The sequence below is a fragment of the Somniosus microcephalus genome, chromosome 27, assembly GCF_052327205.1.
Source record: "Somniosus microcephalus isolate GS21.2 chromosome 27, FLI_Smic_1.0, whole genome shotgun sequence".
Classification (NCBI taxonomy): domain Eukaryota; kingdom Metazoa; phylum Chordata; class Chondrichthyes; order Squaliformes; family Somniosidae; genus Somniosus; species Somniosus microcephalus.
This window is the reverse complement of record NC_141013.1, coordinates 19,208,775-19,232,772: the sequence shown is the minus strand read 5'-3', so window position 1 is coordinate 19,232,772 and position 23,998 is coordinate 19,208,775. Positions and strand designations below refer to the sequence as shown.

Below are 23,998 nucleotides of genomic sequence, written 5' to 3'. Positions count from 1 at the left end.
GGGACAGGGCACTGAATTTGGATGATCAGCCATGATAGCATTGAATGGCGGAGCAGGCTCGAGGGGCCAAATGGCCTACTCCTGCTCCTATCTTCTATGTTTCTATAATTGATTATATGGCAAATTGTGATAAGGCGCTATATAAATCCAAGTTCTTTCTAATGACAACCAGCCGCCTCATGTTCTACACATTTACTTGGATAACAACACAATGGGGCCTTGTAAATGAATAGCACATATATTTTTTTTAATTAATAGTCCCTCTCTCATGGCACTGCACAGGGGAGCTGGTTGCACATTGGTGTTTATCTGCATAACAGGCAGAAAACTGGGAGGTGCAAAACTGAAGTGCTACAGTGACAGGAGGGGGCAAATACAGTGCAACAGGTTTACATATGCAGTTTCCATTATAAATGAAGGCATAGGGATTTATAATGGGAAAAAGTTGTCAAAAACGTGACAACTGGAATTAAGGTTATGTAGACAAGAAGTGCCTGCAGACATAAGATTTTTAATATATTAATAGATACTGTTTAAAAAAAAGTGTATTGGTGACACTTGACTTTTACAGCAGGTACCCAATCAGCAAAGTACCTAGCTGGTGCTTAAATCATACATCCAAGTTTGTAGGTCAGAAAGACCTGCATGAAGGTACATATACATCGGTTTTTATGGCAGATAAATTATTGTAATCAGCTGGTTAAACGTTTTTGCCAATTAGTTTGTACTGTTTTTTTTCTCTTTTTATCCATCTCTCTTGAAGACAGTGACTCAGTAGAAGTTTGGCTCTTTTGGTGTTAGCAATACTCGGATACTTCGCCCAAGGATGGAGTATTCTTGTTAGATCAAAGCTGTGTCGACACATTATATAAACCTAGAACTTTGTATTAGCCATGAATTAAAATACCAGTATTTTCTGTTTTTATGCAGTGGTTGGCTCTAGTCTTTAGCAGAGATATTAGGTTAGAAATAAGTTAAAAACTCAGAAGAGAAAAAGAATGAGAAACAGAATCAGCTTAATCTCATTTCAGTACTCACAATACCGGTGAGCTGGATGGGAAGTCATCCTTTTCACATTGTTCAAGTTCCTCTTTATGAGCTACAATGAGGAAAAAGACATTAACCATTTATAAAAGCAGTATCACAGATTCAATTTTTAAAATGTCAATGTAGTATACAGAAAACAATTGCAATTGTACACTTTAATGGCCCAGAAATTCGGCTCTCCACGGGTGAGTACGCACGGGGTACTCACTCGTAGGCCCAATGGAAGTGCCGGTTTCCTGCATGCACTGCGCATGCGCGGGAAACCGGCACTTCCGTTCCCCTGAACGAAGGGGTTCAGAGTTCGAACGTGTGCGCGGGAGAGGCTGCGTGTGCGCATCGAACTTAGGTTTTTAAATTTTTTTTTTTTTTTTTAAAAACAGGTTTTCCCGGGAGGGTAAGTCTGCAGAATTTACACATAAAAAGCAGGTGTAAGGCCTGCTTTTTACAAGTGCTGAATTAATTAAAATTAAAACATTTTTTCCACAGGTTTATTATTTTTAAATACTTTAAAGCAAGGTAAGTTTATTTTTTAGCCCCGTTAGAAAATAAAATTATTTTTTTCAAAAATTTAAATTGTTTAAAATAGCTTTTCATGTAATTTATAGTTTATTTAAAAAATGTGATTTAAAAAAAATGTATTTGAAGATTTAGTGATGTTTTGGGGCCGTAGTACTTATAAGTTTTGACAGCTCTTCCTGTCAATCTTATGAATGGAGCATTCCCTGCTCCGATTGGCTGCCCATGGCCCACGTGATCCCAGGGGCCGCATCGAACGAACTGCGCCCCTGGGATACGCAAGCACTGCGCGCCGGCAGCTGGAGCAGGCCCAGGATTGGAATCCCATGCGGGCCCACAGCTCAACGGCTGGCGCGCAAGGTAAGTGCAGGTCGGGGGCTTACACCTGCGGGAAGCCCCCAACCCGAATTTCTGGGCCATTGTCTTTGCATCAATATTTCTTCCAATTTACCTAATGCTTTTTTTAAGGGAGAATTCCAGCCCAGTTATGTGGGTAAATACCATATGCTTTTCATTCTATTGAGCAAAGCAGCTTATATTGGAAATTATAAAGTTCATGTTGACAATTAATATATTTATTGATTATTGTACTCAATTTTATTAACTTGGAGAAATTGTTCTAGTACATAACACAAAACTTGGAAGTATAGTGAACAGTGAGGCAGAGAGTGATGGACTTCAGGAAGACATAGACAGGCTGGTGAAATGGGCGGATACATGGCAGATGAAATTTAGTGTGAAGTGATACATTTTGGTAGGAAGAATGAGGAGAGGAGATATAAACTAAATGGTACAAACCAGAAGGGGGTGCACGAACAGAGAGACCTGGGGATATATGTGCACAAATTGTTGAAGGTGGCAGGGCAGGTTGAGAAAGCAGTTAAAAAAATTTATGGGATCCTGGGCTTCATAAATAGAGGTATAGAGTACAAAAGTGTGGAAATTATGATGAACCTGTATAAAACAGTAGTTCAGCCCCAACTGGAGTATTGTGTCCAATTCTGGGCACCACACTTTAGGAAGGATGTGCAGGCCTTAGAGAAGGTGCAGAAAAGATTTACGAGACTGATTCCAGGAATAAGGGACTTCAGTTATGTGGATAGACTGGAGAAGCTGGGGTTGTTCTCCTTGGAACAGAGAAGATTGAGAGGAGATTTGATAGAGGTGTTCAAAATCATGAGGGGTCTGGACAGAATAGATAGAGGGAAACTGTTCCCATTGGCAGAAGGGTCGAGAACCAGGGGACACAGATTTAAGGTGATTGGCAAAAGAACCAAAGGCGACATAAGAAAAAACTTTTTTACGCAGCAAGTGATTAAGATCTGGAATGCACTGCCTGAAAGGGTGGTGAAGGCAGATTCAATCATGGCTTTCAAAAGGGAGTTGGATACATATCTGAAGGAAAGAAATTTGCAGGGCTACGGGGAAAGGGCGGGGGAGTGGGACTAGCTGAAATGTTCTTGCAGAGAGCCGGCATGGGATCGACGGGTCAAATGGCCTTCTTCCGTGCTGTAACCATTCTATGATTATCAAACACAAATTATTAAAAAGGTACAATTACCAAAATAACCTGCAGTTGAGACACTGAAAGAAGCAAATATTCACTTAATTATATTCACTTTGTATTTTATTTACAAAACTGTTGCCAATTTTCTCTACTAGTTTTCTTCCCTCACCACCTCTCCTGAAGGTGTTGACCCCTTGCTGGGATAAGGGTCCATAAGTGTAGTCTGCCCTACAGTATCCTGGCTCGGAGGCCAATGCTAGCATCCTTTATGTTGTCCTCGCTGAAATCAGCTAATTAAACACTAACTCAACACAGGCCCCAGTTCAATCCTGAGAACTTCCTGGTCTGTAAGGCTCAGCTATTCACTGGATTGGGGGAGCTGGGTTTGTCCTTTAAAAGTGCATATTTCACATCAGATGTAAATGCCATATAGACCCACATTCTGCACAGCTAACAGCGTTTAATATATTAAAAACAGATGAAAGCCGTCTTCGAGTAAGCTCTTCTGATTGGTAAAGTTTACAAATGAATGCTTTATAAGCTCATTCTACATTCCTGTGTGTTGTATTATTACACAGAATTGAATTTCTTTAAAATAAGCAGTTCAGCTTTCAGGATACCGTGGATAAATAAAGAGATTAGAAACAATTGGAGAGGAAAATATATGGAGCCTGTATGTATGAAGAAATGATTTTAAAAAGAGAGAATACAAGAAATTCAGGAAAGAGGTTAAGAGAGGGATAAGAGCAAAGAGGGGGTACGCAGAGCAAAGCTCAAAATATATTAAATACAATAAAGTATTCTTCAAAATTATCAGTAAAAAAGAACATTGTTAAATGTGAAGTGGGTCCCCTGAGAGGAGAGGCTAGTGAGTTAGTAGGGGATAAATGAAAATATTTAGTAAACCGTTTGTATTTTGCTTTTAACTACTTCAGGATTTACCCAATATACTTCTCTTTTAGAAACAATTGGGGAGAAGGTAAATCCTAAATTGGTTAAAAGCAAAAAAGAGATATTATATTAAATAAAAGGAGAGTATTAGAGAAGTTAGTTGTTTAACTCTGGACTTACCACAGTGGCTCCTGTGCTGGTTTGCCCACTTCCTAGCCAAGGCATCGAAGAAGAAGTAGAAAGCTGGCTGGATGCAAAATGAGTCGTGCTAGTTTGGCTAGTGCTCACTGTTGAGCGATGCTCAAGATCGTCGGAACTATAAGAGATCACCACTAATGTGTTACAATATTTGCATTACCCAAAGTTGTGTTTCAAATTTAAATGCAAAGGCTTCTGGATACGTATTACACTTAAAAGCATTTCAATTGATTAAATAAAGTTTAGTACCTTCGAGAGTCTCTGTCTGAATCTTCACCAATCCAGGTATATGGCTGAGCAGCTAGAATTGCAGATACATCAAGTTCTTGCACATCATGAGTAGAAGCCAAAACTATCTCATTGGAATTTGCCTTTTATAGGGGAAAAAAGAACTAAATTCAAACAAAAAGAAACCAAAATAAAAGTACAGAAGAAAATAGTCTATAATGAACTGGTGTGAGCAGTCATATTTAATATTACAGGCAGAGTAATCAAAATACGAAAAAGAATAAACTGCAAATGGTAGTAATCTGAAAGAAAACAGAAAATGCTGGAAATACAGGATTGGATATTAGCTCGGAGGGAGGGCGAGAGTTGTTCCCCTTTGAGTTCAGGAAGCCCCGTCTTTAATTTTTTCTCTCTAGGTTTCTCGCCCACAGCCAGCCTGATTGACAAGCTGTCTGCTTTTCGGACGGAAAATCCTGCACCACAAGGCCGCAGCCAAGCTGGGCTCAGAGCAGGTAGGTGTGGGGGTGTGGGGTGGGGCAGTGTGAGAGAGATCATGGGGGGTTTGGTCTGAGGGTGGGGTTGGCAATTGCGCGGGGGGAGAGGGTCCGTGGGTGGGAGAGCAGATGGCGGTCGAGGGATGGGAAAAGAGAGCAGATGGCGGTCGGGGGGAAGCAGGGTTTACTGGCAAGTTTGTTGGGCCTGGAGGAAACACTCCTGCTCCTCCTGGCCCACAAGCAGTGCTGTAAAGGCACTTACCTTATGGATTCAGCCCTTCTTGCCTCCTTTCACCTGCTGGGTTTCCCAAAGCCTGGGAAACCCAGCCGACTGTGGTTAAAAATAGAATCACTTAAAATGAAGGCACGCAGCCCGATTAAAATATTTAAATGACCAACATACCTTCTGCAAGCGGATTGGTCACCTGCCCCTCCTCCCACCTCCGTTAAAACCAGAAGTGGGCGGGTTGGGTTCCTGGTTCAAATTTCTGGCTTTTTAAACCAACCCACCCAAACCAAACCCACCCATTTTTAGGGGTTAAAATTGCCCCACAGAGTTGATCAGTCAGCATCTGTAAAGTGAAGTGGCAGGTTAACATTTTGTTTATGAACCTTCATCGGAATTGAAAAATGAAAGATAAGCAAGCCCTTTATGCAGAGTTGGAACAGATAATACAATCACAGATAACTGAGGCTGATGATTGAATGACCTACAAACTGCTTACAAGAACACAGTTAGATGATATAAAAGACCATCTCAGCGAGGCAACAGAAAAACATTAAAACAAAAGAACATGCAAATAGCCAAGACATGTAAAGGTAGGGGAGCGGTCCACTGAAGGAAAAAAGCAAGAAAATAGGGGAAATTGGGAAAATAAGACAAAAATACAGGAGAGGGCTGAAATGAAATCAGAAAGTGCTGAAAACACACAGTAGGATCCCCCAGTACCAAAAGCAGAAAACAGATCAACACCTCAGCCTCAAAATGTCTCCTCCCCTCAGAAATATGTTCTGAAAAAGGGTCTACATCCAAAATCAACCTGCCTCTCCTCCCAGATCCTGACAGACCCACAGTAACCTATGCTCCAAAGAAAATGACAGATGTTAAGGTCTGAAGTTACCTCATATCCTCCTTCCATGTGAGAAAGCAGTTTACATCTACTACCCCCAATCTGGTATACTGTATTTGCTGCTCACAATGTGCTGTCCTCTATATTGGGGAGACCAAATGCATATTACTGATTACCTCCGCTGCCTGACCTTATAACTTGTGAATTCTCACTCACATTCCCATTTTGACCTCTCCATCTTATGCCTCCTACAATGTTCCAACCATGCTCAATGCAACCTTCAAGAACAATACCATATCTTTCTCCTGGACACTTTAGAAACTTAACCAGTCTTTGTAATGTTACATACAAGTCTGGACATTACCAAGTGTTAAAAATTTACCACTTGGGAGAGCCGAGTTCGGTGCACAAGCCTAAGCAAAATGCGGAGGGTTCTCTTGGTCATGCAAGATCCAACAAAATGTGCACTGCAGTATAATAATTGTTTGGGATACACATCGCAACTTATACCTACTGGTCTCTACTGGTAGTTGTATTTTAACGGCCACGGTGTTTCAACATGCCAAAAAGAGAATAGAAAGCATACAAAAAGAACAAGACTGATTCCAAGTGCAAAGGGGATGACAACGTTTGTTTGTAAAATATTTCATCTGATGGATTAAAAAGGTCTCGGAGGGAAAATGTGCTCAGCATTGATAAGCCACTTAATTTTCTTACCTTGTTAATTGCAAATGCCATTATGGCATCAGAATCCTTATGAATAATCTTTGCTTTTCTACCTGGATAGCCCATGTCTGCTTCAACCTAAAAGTAGTATTGCATATATTAGAGTATTCATCAAGGCTATTAATACATCTATACACCTTAAAAGTTCTGTACCAATGATGTTTAAAGTGGAAATAAAATAGGCAACAAAAAATTAAAAAAGCACCAGCCTAACTATTTGTTTAATGGTTTTAACACTGCAGCAAAAAGCTGTATATAAATTAGCAATGTAATCCTTTTGAATTCACACAGAATGACACATTTGCGTTTGCATTGCATCGTCCACAGACATAACTATGAGATAGACCTCTACACGTGTATAATTATTTACTTTCACACGCCATTAAACAAGATGTTGAAGCTAGTGCATTTACAACAGCTGCTAAAGATGAGGGGGTGGGTAAGGGATACTACTACCTTGTTGTTTCCACGATGTTCCGCTACGCAGTTTTGTTTGACTTGGTCCACATGGTCTTCTACTGACTACACAACACAGCACACAGTCACAGCACATTACACATGCACAGAAATAAAAAAAACGAAAATGAATAAAAATGTTTTTACTGAAGTAAAAAAATGAAACCCTGGCAGTATTACATTGGCAAAAACAGCTACTTTATTGTATTGAGAAAATTGATTGATTTCTTGCCTATAAACTTCATTCATTGAATTCTGCCTTCTCTTTTCATACCAATAGGGTTTCAACCTTTTTCTTATGCAAATGAGGCACATTTACCAAACTGTTGTGCATCAAATAATTTAATACATATGGAGCATTAATCCAGGTGATAGGTTTCTACATTTAGATTTGTGGCTCGCCAATTAGAACCAGCAGTGGTAGTTCAAAATATCCATATTGCAGAGATCGTGGTAGTTGTATTCAATAAGAGGAATGGAACCAACGCTACATGAAGAACTTTATTGTGCAACACTCACAAGAATGACTTTGCAAAAGGGGGGGGAAGAGGGGGCAGGAGAGGATGGAAGTGGGAAGAAATCTGACTCCCACATCCAAGACCAAAACAGGGAAGTGAAAATTGGCAAGGTGAACCAAGTAAGACAAGCGTACCATCATCTATAAAGCAGAAATCAGTTCCAAAATCAAACTTGCTTCCCTATAAGGGAAAGAAAGGATTCAAAGAACTGAATCTGGTAAAACTACAGAGGCCAAACTAATACCAGTAAACATCAATGGAATCCCATTATAGGAGAAGCAAAAAAACAAGCCAAGGCCATTGTAGATATATATGATATAGTTCATCAGCCAGAATATTAGTAAATTCTTACAAGTCCTTCAACAGTATATCCCAAAGGGATCAAATCAACAGAAAACCCTCCCAAATAGGCTTAACAATCCTAATGTCTCCCAAGAAAAGCACTTGTCTGACAGAGAAAGGGTCAACTACCATTTAACAATATAATGCCGCAAAAAGACATCCAAGTGATGTACAAGACCCAATAAATGTTAGTACTACACTAGTAGCTTTTGCAGCAACGCAGACACTTTCAAATATTAAAATGGACATGGGGAAAATGTTCCCAATCTCACTGAACTCAATAAAATGGACATCTGGCAGAGCAGGTAACACTATTGGAAACACTATAGAGTATACAATTGCTAGGAGTGAAGGATGGCCCTTGACAGAGAAAACACAAAGATTCTTAACCATCCCAGGTGTCATCACACTACTGGTGGCAGTGGTAGGGTTTGGGAGAGACATAGCAACCGCTGTTGCAGTACATCATTAGTTGTTGGGACTAGTGGCTAGTAAGTTAAGATTGTCAGCACACCTCTTGCAGAAGTTAAAGGCGTGGTCAGTCGCCAATGTACAAGAGAAGTGTTCATAATATGCATGGAGACGTTGATTTCATTTCCAAGTAGGGAACCCCTGGACCTGCTGAGTGGCGAATGTAGTGGTTTCTTTTAGCGGTGGTACAAGTGGCTAAGAGCGGTCTATGGTGGTCATGATCATCTTCCATAAAAAAAAATCTGAATTGCTTCATACTAATCATTGCTGATCAACCCTTCTAACTTGCCACCAGGAAAAATGTGCAAAACTGATGGAATAAAAAAAATCATAAAAATAAAATCTGAAGTAAATAGAGTGCAATAAACAAAGTCATTCTGTGAAGTTAGAGGAAGAAATTTCAGGAGAACCAGAACTCTTGCGAAGTCATAGTGAAGTCACAAACAGCACCAAAGTGCATTTTGGATTGTAAAACTTTTGTGGGAAAACTTGCAGTTTGCAGAGAAATTGGAAGGTGGATGATTTTTTTTGTAGAATGAGAATTATCTGCGGCCCTACTGTTACAAGATTCAAATCGTAATGTGATTTGGGAACAATAGGATCTTTATTTTTTGATTTCTGAAGAGACTTCTCACAGTCTGATTGATACATTTGGAAATCCCAGTGTTATGTGAAGAGAAGGCAAAAAGGAAACGAGCCACAATTCAGAATAAAAAGACAGGACATAGGCCTAAATGAACACTACTGCCAGAGCTATAAAACAAGGAGGCAAGCAGTAAATTGATGATGTGCCTAACTTATTCAAGGTATGGAAATCCATTCCAATTCAGCGTGCATTTCCTTATGCTAATATTAAACCAAATTGAAGATTAACATTTAAGAAGTAATAAAGTTGATATGGTTTCTTGATGATACATTTTTAAAAAGGTGTTTTCCTTCCAGTGTAGTTGGCATGGGATACTAAGTCTGTATGTACTGCAACAACTGAGATTATTCAATAATATGTAATTTCCATGCCCATTTTTTCTGATTTTCAAGTGTGACGTGGTTAGTTAAGTTCAAAGCTTGGGTTGTAAATCAGGCATGGGAAGCCCCGATTACATCGTCAGCATGAGGCCTGGGCAATTCTAACTCCTGGAGCTCATTTTTATGTGGGAAGTCAGATACATGCGGGGGGGGGTTCTGGAGTTGATCGCGGTCAAAAGAGGGGGCGGGTAGGGGAGGCCCAAGGTTTCTTTGTGAGGCTCGAGAAGCACTCCTGCTCTTCGTGGCACACAAGGAAACCATAAAAAAAAAATGTAAAATACTGTAATTCCTGGGCCTCTTATGGATTGCTCGATTTGCACGATGCAGAGTAAAAACTGCATTGGGAGTCCTAATCGCCTCATTGGGCCCCAACATTTCAATGTTAATGAGACCTCGCCTGCCTGCAGTGGATGCCCCGCTGCTGCCAAAAAAACAGCAGTTACAATGGTGGCGGGCGGGAGCACATCAGAAACGCAGCGGGAAGCACCCAACCATCATTTTAACCAACCATCCGCCCCATTTCCACTGGACGGACAGGGTTAAAATCAAGCCTTCCGGTTCTAAACATACCATTATATTATAGTTAATACTAAATTGATTTCTTCAACTGAATTAATACAAGTTGACACATCATCATTAGCATCATTTGTGTTGAGCTTTAAACAGTCATGCCAAATATGTATCAGATCGTTAAACCTAAAATACTAATTCCAGATATAAATTTTTAAATAGCAACAATGTTTGTCTTTAGCCTCATTTACCTCACTTTGCTTTCTTTTCTTTGTGAATATAAATCTTATAAATGTGTCTTGCAGAATTTCTTGTTTGACCAAGAAGTACCACAGCCTTTTAACAGGAAAAGTGGAATAATGTCTTGACCTGAAGTAAAATAAACAAAGTGAATTTTGTACTAATCATAACTAAGCCATTAAATTCAAAGATCTATTTTTAGTAAATATAATTTATCACCTGCTACCAGTAATTTTATTTTAGCTGGAAGTTCATATTAAGAAGTGAATTGCAAGATATCTGACTAAACATTTCGGCCTAGAAATTCAGTTGTTAGTGCCAGCCGCTAGTGCCTTAAGAGGGCGAGAAGTGGGGCGCGAAGCGGCTAGCGCCCGGGCGCAGCGCGATCTGCGCCTCTCGCGAAATTCAGTTAAGATTTAGTGCCGGCGCAAAACCACTGCGTGCGCTCAGCTGCGCGCGCAGATCCTGACGTCATTGCATGGTGCAACGCCCTTTGTGCGCCCCGAACCGGAACTTCAGTGGCGTCGGCCTAATGTGCGCCTGGCGCCCCCAGCGACTGGTAAAGGGGAACGGTTCCCAGTCGCTGCGGGGCGCTATTTAAAGGGGACTCCTCCTGCATTATAAGTGGCAGCCATTTTGTGCCAATCCTTCTGTGTGAGAGAGAGATATTTGGAGAGAGACAAAGGCAGAGAGCTTTCTGCTTTGACTCAGCGCTCGCACAGGTACTTCCGGCTTCAGGCCAGAGCTTTGCACTTGGATTTCACTTTCAGTGCCATAGCCTTGAGTCGCCACATATAATGGGGGCTGCAATGGGTGGAAACGTTGGCTTTCTGCATTGCATTCAAAGGGCTCAGAGACGCCGTGAGAGAGTGCCAGTCATAGCCAGATGGAGAAGGGCCAACAGGCGTCGGCACAGGAGGCCTTACCCACCCAGGGTATACCGCCAGAAGTTCTCATATCTGAACATGTCTGAGGAGCAGTGTGTTCGGAGGTTGCGATTCAGAAGGGAGGTGGTCACTGAGATCTGCCACCTGCTTCGCAGAGATCTGCAGCCACAGCTGAGGAGCAGGACATCTCTGTCGGTGGCAGTGAAGGTGACGGTGGCTCTCAATTTCTATGCCACCGGCTCCTTCCAATCCGCTACTGGGGACATTGCCAACATCTCCCAGTTCGCGGTACATTGCTGCATCCGCCAGGTGAACAATGCCCTTTTCAGAAGGAGACGTCAGTACATCTCCTTCCCCATGACAAGCAGCAAGAGTGTGCAATGGGATTTGGAAGAATAGCGGGCTTCCCCATGGTTCAGGGCGTAGAACTGATGAACCAGCAATGGTCAGGCCTTGCTTCAGGGCTGCAGTGTGCAGGGCATGGCAGCCAAACAAGTCGACCTTCCCCCTTTAAGAGCTGACCGGCTCCAGCGTGTCTGCCTTCATTGAGCAACTCACCGCACCTGCGCTGTGCCCGCCCTCGGTGTTAGCGCCCCGGATCGCCGGCTTAGCGCCTAATGATAGTCGTGCATCGCCTGCTTTAGCGCAGCAGCAACCTCTTGGGGCGATGCAACTGAATATCGGCGAAGGTGGCGCTAAGTTGCGCCGGGCGCAAAATTTAGCGAACGCCCGGCTGTAGCGCCCCAAACGTGGCTACACTGAATTTCTAGGCCTTCGTGTTAACACATCATCATTTGTGTTAAGCTTTAAACAGTCAGGGCCAGGAAGCCGGTCTTATTTTCCCTTCCCTAACCCAGGACCCTAAGGCCAGTTGTAGTACCCCTACAACCATCAGGCTGAGATCAACCATCTCAGCACAGACCAGGATCAAACCTGGGGCTTCCTGACCTGTATGGCTCAGACAATCACTGGATAAACTCACTGAGCCATTCGGGAACCATTACTTTAATTCTTGAAGCATTACTTAATGTAGATTACATATTGGCCCGGAATTTGCAGCCAGTGGCAAAGCGAAGGCTGCTGGCTCCGAAGTGCGCTCCGCACAAGGATCTCGCAATCTCTGTGTCGAGAACTTCGGGTTTTCCGACCTTCAATTCAATTCAACAGAACTTAATGGGGATCCCCTTGTTTGAACTGTGATGCCAACAGGGTGTCTACGCAGCTAATCAAAAGGCAGAATTTTCACAGACAGCGAACAAAGGAAGTGAGTAAGCCCTTAATAGTCTAACTTTTAAAATAGTTAGAGAGAGCAAAAGAAAGATTGGGGCTCATGCACAGGGGGAAAAGGCAAATCTGGAATCTGAAAAGATGAACAAGCTTTAAAAAAAAAACTTTATTTTGCAAAGTTTCTTCAAAATGTTCATTTTTATTAAAATGGACAAGTTTCACACTGCACAAAATTTAAATTAGTTTTCCAGGCCCATAACATTTGTTTAGCAGCCAATACGCTGTTAAAACCCCAGTTACACCTAATCCCTTTGGGTCTAACTTTTAGTGGGGAATTTAACAGCGTAATTACTGCGGAAGAGCCAAAGTTTTCGTCAGTTTCAATGATTTACGAGATTTTGCCGATTGCCGGCTGTGTGGCGGGGGAGGGGGTGGCACATCACAGCCTGTTTTGGAGGGGTCATTGACAGACCGCAACTTCAGGATTTCCGCACGCGCCTGCGCCAAATCCCGAAGTTGCAGTCAGTTTCAAAGGCGGCGGTCAGTTTCAAAGGCGGAATAACAGCGAAACGCTGCCAGTTCGTCATCTGCCTGACCACAAATTCCAGGCCATTAAACAGTGCTCAAATTAACAAATCAGGAAAGAGATCTGGGAGCTTTTGGTGGATAAGTCATTAAAATGGCCAGTTCACCGTTAGCAGGTTGTGAAGAAATCAAACAAAATGTTGGGTTGTATAGCTAAAGGTGTGATTGATAATTCTAAGGAGGTGCTGTCGAAGTTGTATCTGACCGTGGTAAGATTGCAACTGGTGTTCAGCTTTGGCCTCTGTATTTCAGGAAAGATATGGAATTATTAGAAGTCTAGAGGAGGGCTATGAGGGCAATTCCTGAACTGAGAGGACTGAATTATGAGGAAAGATGGTCTTCCCTCGGACAGACTCTCTGGGGAAGAGGAGAATGACTCGATAGATGACTAAAATTTTCATGGGTATGGGGAAGTTGGATCCAGCAAATTAAACCCAGACTTTAACGAGAACTGTCATCGAGAGGTTACTCTTTTGATATTTCATTAGCTATTCTAGTAACTTTCTTCTATGATGAAAGAGTTTTTGGCAATGAGTTTGTATCTTGTGACCTTTGTTTCTTTTTCAAGGGATTTAGGACAGTAAAGTTTGACTCTCGAACAGCTTGCTTGTTTTGAAAATACCTAGTGCATTTATACTATGGAGATATTTTCAGGGTACACACTGAAGACAGAGGTAATCACAGAATTACCAAAATGCTTATTTGACCTTCTCAAATGATCTTTTCTGTTTGTTCCCTTACTTGAATGGTGTGTTTTCTGGTTCAAGCATTGCTTTGTGTCGCAGAATGGCTGGTCCACCAGCTGCAGAGAGATCACTAGGATAGGTGTTAATGTAGTTTGGAGGTGGGCCTTCAAATTGCTCCATTTTCGCCTGAAGTAATTGTTGCCAGTTTTCCAAGGTTTTAATAACAGCATTACCCAATGGTGAAGTTACTGGGAGATCTGTGAACAAAGACAGACATTTATTTTGAGGAATACAAAACTAATGACATTATTGGATTAATCAGCAAAATTGAAAGCCACTTTTAAAACTGTTTTCACTTCCTTCCAAAATGTAAACCGTAGTCTAACAATATTCTGCTTTTCAAAATCAAAGTGAATACTGTTAGGGTGAAAAGACCAGTTATTCCTAATTTTTGCATGTGATCTGACTTTTTGGTGAGCAGTGAAATTTACACTTTTTAAAATTACATTTTTATTACTAAAGCAATTAACAACTATTGAGTTTTCTTTTTAATTTTGCACATTTCATAAATTTCTTGAGTAAATGCTGAAGAATTTCACCATAGTATTCGTTTATATTAAATAAAACTCTCCAGCCAGTTCAACCTATGAGATCATTCACAATTGTTGTTTACATCAAAAACAAAACACACACACACACAAATACAAACAGTGTGTAGTAAACAGTGAGGAAGATAGTAATAGACTTGAAGAGGACGTAGACAGGCTGGTGGAATGGGCGGACACATGGCTGATGAAATTCAACTCAAAAAAGTGAGAGTTGATACATTTTGGTAGGAGGAATGAGGAGAGACAATACATGTAAAATGTAACAATTTTAAAGTGGGTGAAAAAATAGAGACACCTGGGGGTGCTTGTACACAAATCTTTGAAGGTGGCAGGACAGGTTGACAAAGCAGTTAATAAAGTATATGGGACCCTGGGCTTTACAAATAAAAGACAGAGTACAAAAGCCAGGAAGCTATGCTAAACCTATATAAAACACTAGTTCGGCCCCAACTGGAGTATTGTGTCCAATTCTGGATACCACACTTGAGGGGGCTTTGGAGAGGGTACAGGAGAGATTTACTAGAATGGTTCCAGGGATGAGGGATTACAGTTATGTGGATAGACTGGAAAAGCTGGGTGTTTAGAGGAGAAGGCCAAGAGGAGATTTGATGGCGGTGTTTATTTACTTTATCTAAACCCGTCATGATTTTAAAGAGAAACTGTTTCCAATGGCTGAAGGGTCGATAACGAAAGGGCACAGATTGGTGATTGGCAATAGAACCAGAGGCGATGTGAGGAAAAACATTTTTATGCAACGAGAGGTTAGAGTTTGGAATGCCCTGCCTGATCGGGTGATGGATACAGATTCAATAGTAGCCTTCAAAAGGGAATTGGATACATACTTAAGGAAAAAAATGCAGGGATATGGGGATAGAGCAGGGGAATGGGTCTAACTGGATTGTTCTTTGAAAGAGCCGGCGCAGACTCGATGGGCCGAATGGCCTCCTTCTCTGCTGTACTATTTTATGAATCTATACAAAATAAGGTATGGTATCAACCATCATTCTTTTGAACAGCTCAAAGGTCAATTTAATATGTGTACAATTACTAGATCACTGTGCAAATATGAAATCTTAATTGGAACAAATTTGTCAGAAGTAGATATTTTATTAAAATTTGACTTGGTTTTTAGAACACTAAATTGTACATCACCATGGGACAAGTTTGCATTTCCCCCAGAAGAAAAAATTCAGAGGGTCATTTTTTTCTCAAAGGTCGCATTATAAGAAAGTTTGAAGAAAAACTGATGCTGCTCACACCTGATTGGATATTTTTCCCCCTTTAGCACTGTCAATGGAAGATATGGATGTGCAGAACCACAGGCTTCAGTCTGTTAGTAGCCTATTATCCCAGCCATATATAAACCATACTTTACTGGATTTCCTTAGACAGAATTAAAAATTTTCAAGTTACAACAGTTTTGGAATTCTTTAGAACTAATGAAGGCTGTGAAGGAATCATGCACCAGGTTATTTTTGTAAGATTAACACTTGCAGCTGCTTTATGGATTGGAAATGTTTGCTACATCAGTGTGAAATAAGCACCATTTTAAATCTGTTCCTAGTACTTCAAATTAGTTTACTTAAAAGTATTAAAATGTTAAAACTTTTACAACTATCCCTAAATGTATAAGAAAATAATGATGTAATAAAACCACAAATACAAAGTATTTTAAACCTTCTAACAGCTCAGTAACAACTGCCTCCACGAAAGGCTCCTTTTTATAAAAGGAGCAAAAAGTTAAACATTAGTTATTCAGTAATTACAAAGAATAAACTATGAAAGCCTTTTCGAATTCCAGTTTATGGTTTTGTTTCAAATGCAGGGTGATTTGTTTTAATTTTCACACAATAATTCAAATAACTACTTCAATAGAAAAGTACCATACCTGCAAACTCCAATCCTACAATGGGGAAGAAGTTTTTCACATTGTTCAGTGCCAGCTTAACCATTCCTAAACGGATCAGAGCCCAACTGTAAAATAAATGCAAACGGCATTACCAGATACTTCAACATTTTTTTATTTTACAAACATCAACATTAGGGCTAAATTGGAGACTCCCAACTAGAGCCATCCTCCCTGCTAGGTAACTCCAATGAAATAAATGATGGGGAACTTCTTTACAGCTCCACTGCAAACAACAGGAGGACATGGGTGTGTCTTTAGACCCGTCTGAGATCTGGGCCGGCCCAGCCGAAGCCACCTGGTCCTGGGAATCCCCTTTATAGCTTTGCAAATTCTTCTTTGGCATTTACAAGTTTCTGGCTCCAGCTCCATCAACCTTCCTGGTTGCCCGGTCAAGTCATAGTAGTGGTGCATAACCTTGCCGCTGTGCTCAATAACAGGATGACCTCGTTACCCTACATCCAGTCATGAAGCCTATAGTTTTCACTCCAGAACATTGTCTGTTCATGTCCCTATATTCTTCTCCCTTCGCTGCCTAAACCCGAATCGCGATCAGTGGAGAGGCCTAGGAAATAGGGAGCCTATCACTAGGTTAGTGATAAAACTGACATCTGGAGAGAGCATCATTTACTTGTATAAAAAGGGGGAAATACTTTGAATAGAAAGAATGGAATAGAAAGAACTCCCCCTACACTTTATCCCCCTCGAAACTGAATTATACACTGCCAATCTTATAAAATATACATACTAAAGCCTCTTAAAACAGCTAGGTTTAAACAAACAATTCTGCAAATGACTTTTGTCTATTGGCTTTTTATATGTAGATTTAAATATTGCACGACGCAATTGTTATTGCAACAAAGATCTTTGTAACTAACCTGTAAGAGTTAGCATCTGAATGCTCTTGCAGCTGAGTATCAGAAATAAAAGCATCATCATCGTCCTCATCATCATCATCACTAGGGATACTTTCATCGGAATCATACAGAAAGCCACTCTCAGATGGCGGTAGGAACGGCTTAAAGCACAAATACAACAACAGATTAAAATGGGATCAGGTGAAGAATTTCAAAAATGTATGGCAGTTGACAAGATTTATGCTTTCCTGGTTAAATTCAATAATGATGCAATGTGTTCAATGAGCAATTTGCTCCACTATTCTGCAGCTGTTTATGTACAGAATTTGTCAGAGACATTTGTTATTTTCTATGTTAACAAATATGGGCATAAAAGCTGATCATTGTACAGTAACTGGATTTTATAAGCTTTATGGTTACAAGTACATAATACATTCATGGTGCAAGAAAAACTAAACTTTGGAATTCATCAACATCCATTAAATCAAGCAAAATGCTACAAGAAGATTGAAACACATTCAAGATATGGCTGAATTAATCAAAATATTAGTGGATTAATAAAATAATTACATTACATTTTAAATATACCGTTCTCACCTTGGCTACAAAATAATCCCACATACTGAGCTCAGGTGGAATAAATTTTTCTTTGTACGACGGTCTCTCTGCAGGCACAGGTGGGGGTGTTGAAGCCTCTTTTACAGGTCTACCAGGAACCAACATCTTCATGTTAAACCTTCGTCGATATCGGTCAATGTCCTCTGGAGGAACTGTTCAGAGCAATGTGATAGATATGCTGCGAGGAATCTTTGGCGGTGTAGTTGCATATATAGATAATAATGGTTGACCTAAACAGCTCAGTTTAGCATTATCCTCCCAAGATCCTTATACAGTATTGATAGTCCAAACAAAGACTGGTAGCTCTGTACCAGACATTCAAGAGTCATCATCTAAACTTGACCAGCATCATACTCAAATATAGCACAAAAGCTCTATATTGTCCTAATTATTAATACTGTTTGTTTCAATCACCATAAACACGGAATATATTTAAAATTAATCTAAAACTTTAAATATGCTTTCAAATGAAAAGCAAGAAAGTTAGCACCGATTCCACACAAATCTTTGTTTAGGTGAGAAAGGGGAACATACATTGATCAGCTGATCCGAAAGCCGATAATCAATTGAAGTTCAATTAAAATCCTTATTTTGTACAAACTCAAAATTCTATTCAAATGCACAGGAAATTCATTTTCTAGCTGATATCGGAGTGCAGTCCCAAAATTTATTTCAGTTTAAAAAAAAAACTTTGCAGAAGTTCGATCAACAGTCCAAGTTGAAATCAGCATTACATCAGTAGTTACACCTTAAATAAATGGTGAGTAAATTCGGATGGGCCGTCAAATCTGTGTCAACCCGATCCAGTCAATTTTCCGCTGGCAAGTTGTGTTCAAATGACCCCCAGTGAATTTTAGTTTACAGCTAACAGCCAAATAGCATGCCTTGTAAAACAGCAGGGTTAGATAATTTTGTTAATTCACTATAGTTTTGCGATTATGATCAGACACCACTGAACCTCTCAATTATGTCAGTCTTGCACTACACTCCAAATTATGTTGTTTTTAATCTCAATGTTAGTTACAAAGTGATATCCTTTTCCAAAATGTTTAGTGAAATATTAAAAGCTAATCAATAAAGTGTATTCTTACAATAAAATGCACCTTTGAGATTGGACAGCAGCTTTAGGGAAGTTTAAATTTGCTAGCATTTTTCTGAAACGTAGCTTTATTTACAGATCTACAGAATTTTTGGGAAGAGGAGAAGGAAGAAGAAAGTTACACACAGGGCAGGAAAAGTGCAAAACTAAGAAATGCACACAAAACGCCACAGCAGCCAACACTGTCACTCACCATCCAGTCCTGGTGTGTGTTGTGCCCCAGTCTCACAGCTGGGAGACACAGACACAGCTACTGGTTCTGTCTTCAAGGCAACATTTTGCTCCAAATTTGGTACAGTTGAAACATTTGGTTTACCTGCACCATAAATTAGGTTTTGTTTAAAAATACCTGCTACTCAAATTTAAATGGCAGCTAATTCTGCAATGGTTGATGCTGGAAAGGTACGTCTGCAATGGACTTTATATTTACCAAACTCAAATACTTGGTGAATGAAGATTATTGTTTTTAAATGACAATTTTATCCAATAATTTTACACTGAATAAAGTTAAACCGCTGCACTCTTTTAAAAGGGAACCTCAACACTGTCAATGGTCATCTACTCAATAAATACTGTCTCGTATTGAGGGATGGAGACTGGGAAGAGTTCAAGATTTTATTGCTACTTTGAATGCAGATGTATTACTGTTGGAAAAGCTCACCATCACAGATGGAGACAGAGCATATGGGTATAGGAAGCTGTTAAAAAATGTTCACAAAGAATTTCATAACAGGCAAAATAAGGTTTCGAGCTTGCAAACCAGAAGAGGGAAAAAAATAATTCCCAAATGTGATGAAAGATACAATTTTAAAACATCCAGCACCGTCAATAGCAATGCAACAAATGAGACCTAATAAAAGACGTAAAATAATTTTGAAAGTAGCAACATTCATGGATCACTCCATACTGACAGCACATGAAGGGAGTACAAAAGTAGGCTGAACAGGATCAATATATATCTGGCTGTGGTGCCAGAGTCAAAACCTAACAATTCAGGACAGAACTTCGTGTGAAGCTCCTTGGGATGTTGTACTATGTTAAATGCGCTATATAAATGCAAGTTGTTGCTGTTGTTTTACAGGAAATTGACCTACCTGGTGTAAGTTCTGGCCGTTTTTTAGGTTTTATTATAGTTTTTGCACCTCCTCCAAATACTGCAGCCCAGGTTCGATTATTTAGTGGATGAGCAACTAATCGAAAGAGCTCGTTACTATCTTGAGTAGCAAGACCATGGATCAAAAGGCTTAGATAGACACCAATCACTGCCTCACAAAGCAACACATTCAATTTAGGTTGATCATCTTCCTGAGCTGTTCCAAGAAGATTAATCAGTGATGAAACACCTGGAAGAAACAAATGGGATACTTTATTAACTAGTCAAGCAGGAAGAAAACATTCTTGTAGCTTAAGTGAGTAGTTGACATCTTGTCCATACATAACCAGTCTTCAAGAAGAAAAAACACAAGGTTTATATTTGATTAAATTTTAATCTTACAAACATATTCTTCCATCTTACCAGGCCAATGTGAAGGTGAAGAGTTTGGAGTTACATGCTCTTCAATGCTTTCAGTCCGCAGTCTACGTCTTTCACCCAACAGAAGTCCCTGATAAACCATTCCTGTAAACAGGTTTGTAGCGGTTTGACTGTTAACAGAAAAAAATTATTAAAAAAAAAGTCCTTTCTATAAACTGAACACAAACTTCTGTTGCTTCTTATTAAAAGGACAAACTAACCACTCCAGAATCACTACTATATAGAAACCAATGTGGAGATATTCATTTAAGTCTAGCTATAAATTCATTTTTGATTTATTATAAAATAGCTGGATCAGTCAATTGGATCTCAAGCACCATTTTTCTTTGTGAAGACGTCTTACTGTAAAACTGATAGAATCATTCTATCCCCACTACACAGTTTGAAGGATGTCATTATAATGAATAAATTTACCTGTAGCTGTGGCTGTCACATAGAGATTGGTAAATGCAGGCGGAGAGTGAAGCTGCCAAAGTGTGCAGAATGAAAACCTAATAAAGAATGCGATACATTCAAAAGTTAAAGGATAGCTGGGGGAAACACCTCACATCAATCTAAATAATGGTCTGTATTGCCTCATCCTTTCAGCAGATAGTGCTTTAATGACTAAATACAATGCTTAAAAACAATGTTTGGCACATGTTGGAAAAGCCAAGGGTTAATGATCCCTAAGTATACTGCTGGAATTTAACCAGCTAAAACCGTACAGTCTGCAGCTCGTTTAGTCGGGAACAACTTACATATTAAAGCAGTGTATGTTTTAAAAAGCTAACTGGAGACAAGTGGGAAGAATGCCAGTCCGCAGTGATAAGTCTACCTTTCTCAGTCCCACTAATGAGGCAAACTGGTTGACAGACATCAACCGTGCCCTGAAGTACTGTAGATGATGTGTTATCTTCAACCCAAAGAAAACTATCTTCTCCTTCCCTCAAAGGAGGATATGAACCCCACTGGCAGGTTTCTATTTTCCTAAAGATGAACTTCACAAGTAAACTAACTACTGTAACCAATACTATTAGCGTTTTCAAAGACTGCAAGCCATAATCAAATTGTTACCTTTTCATCCTTAAGACCTGGAAGAGGTGGAAAACTCATTTGTACCACGGTGTACAAGACATCATGGATGTGGTTACTCAAATGCATGACAGGGTTGGCTATCACAGTTTTGGTTGAAGCAATGCTTGCAGAAAGGAGGGGCAAAGTGGTCGGTAAAGGAAGAGGAGACTGAAGCTGTTTCACAGTAGTTTCCTATCAGAGGAGTAAAATCAATATTAGACATAATCATATGTGCAGCTGTATAATGGATTAACACTGTACTCAAATGCTGTAAAAGCTCCTAGTGATACAGACAGGACAACCTGTTCATGGTGAAGAAAACATGTTGGTGGAATACGGATTCTTTACTGATAACCTGCTTAATAAATTCTACGTTGTACAAATGTGACATAAATTTTTTTATAAAATATCATGCATGTGGAAAAAAAAGTCTGGATGTGGCAGCCCCAAAAAAGTACAAGTGAAAAACAGCCCTGGATAAAGGTCTATGACTAATGCCACTGCTCCAAGGCAACTGAATACAGTAAGTTAGATTGCTTTTTACTACATTGTATTTCAGTATTTTTATTAGTGTCTTGGGATCACATTCCAAATTAATTTTTTTTCTGTGAAGACTGAAACCAATTGGCCTCACATACGGCATGTAAAAGTAGTTACAATGGGCGTGCGGTGAGCTATGAACTTCTCAGGGCTTAAGCAGCAGTTATAGTCAATATTCATCAGTTGTATTCTAGTTTTTTTTTAAAGTACATAAGTGTAATTTTTACTGAGTTGGATTTATACAATTTTTGATGGGTGAAGTGAGAAAGGAGCGATACACAAAGGTGACACTAAGGTAATTACAGGGATCTTTCTCCAATGTCTGTTATGTTCAAGAAGAATATCTTGCTTTAAAAAAAAAATTACACACAAAGCCAAGAAATGTCCAGGGTGGGGGAAGTTATAGCCCCAGCTCCATCATCCTCATGAACTGCAAAATCTTCACTAACTTGCTGCAGAGGTGGTGATTGTTCTATTTTGTACAGAGTGGTGATAGATGGCATGCAGGAAGCCCAATGTCACCATGAACATCTATAAGCAATGACATGATAACAGTTTCCAACATTATAACAGTGACTACACTTTAAAAAGTACTTCATTGGCTGTAAAGCACTTTGGGACGTCCTGAGGTCGTGAAAGCAGCTATATAAATGCACGGCTTTCTTTTTTTTTTCTTTCATGGTCTGTCTAAACTAATATCCTAAAATAATTAATGGTAACTTAAATGACTATTATTAGATCAAGTAGAAGGAAGCAGCCAAACCCGTCCAATGCCCACTAGTCGTGGATGTTACCTGTAAATCGGGGGATACTGCGTGTGACTGTCTTTCCTAGATGCAACCACACGAAAACTTTGGGTGCAGCACTAGTGCACTGCTAGCACTCATGGGACTGTATCCCATCATGAGTTAACACCTTCAGGACAGAAGGGAGGCAAAAGAATGTGGGGGGAAGGGGAGTGGGTAGCAAAGAATAATGAGTGGAAGGGTATTTGAAATATGAGGACTATTTTGCCAGTGACAGGATTATCGATTTCCAAAACTCAGTTTGTGAGTTTAGCGAGCAATACAGACCAAACCTCAGTGCTCTCACTCCAACACATACTGTTCAGATGCCAGATATCAAAATCCCCATTTACTGTCTGCAGTGACGTTTAAAACCCTGGTTAAGAACTGAAATAAATGTCAACACAAAATGAATAGCATGTAAAAAAATGTATTTATAACATGGGACAAAGTTGGTTTAGTTTTGCTTTATGGAAGTAATAGCGATATGCAGCATCTAAGATCTGGCTATCTGATCAATTTTGGTAAACTTTACAGCGAGGTCATTCATAAATCATTTGTCGCCGCCATTCTAATCGAAATTGAATGCCACATACATTTCCCGCTGATTGGCCAGACAGATTTCTGATTTTAGCAGCTTGTGATTCTTAAAGGACAGGATCTCCAGATGTACCTGAAAGGGAGAGTGTTGGCTGGAGTTGAGGGAAACAAATGCTATCTGTGCTAAGATGCTCTACTGGGAGATCAATGTAGGGATAAAGATGGTGAATTTACCTTCAAGAGATTGCAGAATAGCACAAAAACTCTGCAGGATGCAATGCCAGACCCAAAGACAATTTGACATTATACCAGCGCACAAGTGTGATCCTGGGTGTTTCCCTCTACAGTATATCAATGGATGCTTATTCTTTGAAAAGACTTTGTGGCTTCTCAGTGTTAGCATATAGCCACATACCACAGGAGAGGTATTGGGTCCGATTTTCATTTTCGGTGTGCGAACCCCCCCCCCCCCCGAGGCATTTTGATGGATGGGCCTCATCTGCATAATATTGGTGAGCTGCGAATGCTGAACGAGCACTCACAGGCAGGCCCCCTTTCCGGTGGGGGGGGGGGGGGGGGGGGGGTGGTAATCCAACAGTTCCTCCATAGAACCAAATTGTAAGTTCAGACTTAAAGGAGGAGGTAATTGCCCGGGTTTGGGGTGGGGGCGGGGGAAGGGTAGGATCCTACTTTGCATATTACAAGTAGGCTCCCGCCTGAAACAGGCAGACGCGCTGGCCGCCCATTTTCATGATGGCTCGGAAATGTCAGCAGGCAGATCAGGAGGGGGAACAGGAGGGCAAGTTCAGCACTGCAATTTATGCTGCTGC

The 23,998-nt window shown here is 40.3% G+C and overlaps 1 protein-coding gene across 3 annotated transcripts in view; it reads right to left on the bottom strand.

Annotated features, from left to right (window-relative positions):
- The window catches only part of dmxl2 (Dmx-like 2), a 131,884-nt gene that overhangs the window by 23,569 nt on the left and 84,317 nt on the right, over positions 1 to 23,998 (bottom strand). The window contains exons 25-39 of one of the 3 annotated variants that reach the window (XM_085968627.1): positions 21,304 to 21,495; positions 20,662 to 20,738; positions 20,230 to 20,357; positions 19,808 to 20,056; positions 18,907 to 19,029; positions 17,594 to 17,766; positions 17,018 to 17,157; positions 16,122 to 16,207; positions 13,681 to 13,882; positions 10,252 to 10,369; positions 7,134 to 7,199; positions 6,669 to 6,755; positions 4,409 to 4,530; positions 4,142 to 4,277; positions 1,039 to 1,099 (exon numbers count right to left, since the gene is read on the bottom strand). In XM_085968627.1, the coding sequence (XP_085824753.1) occupies positions 1,039 to 1,099; positions 4,142 to 4,277; positions 4,409 to 4,530; positions 6,669 to 6,755; positions 7,134 to 7,199; positions 10,252 to 10,369; positions 13,681 to 13,882; positions 16,122 to 16,207; positions 17,018 to 17,157; positions 17,594 to 17,766; positions 18,907 to 19,029; positions 19,808 to 20,056; positions 20,230 to 20,357; positions 20,662 to 20,738; positions 21,304 to 21,495 (1,960 nt within the window). The remainder of the gene's footprint in view (positions 1 to 1,038; positions 1,100 to 4,141; positions 4,278 to 4,408; positions 4,531 to 6,668; positions 6,756 to 7,133; positions 7,200 to 10,251; positions 10,370 to 13,680; positions 13,883 to 16,121; positions 16,208 to 17,017; positions 17,158 to 17,593; positions 17,767 to 18,906; positions 19,030 to 19,807; positions 20,057 to 20,229; positions 20,358 to 20,661; positions 20,739 to 21,303; positions 21,496 to 23,998) is intronic. The other 2 variants (XM_085968624.1, XM_085968626.1) reach the window with 2 other exon arrangements.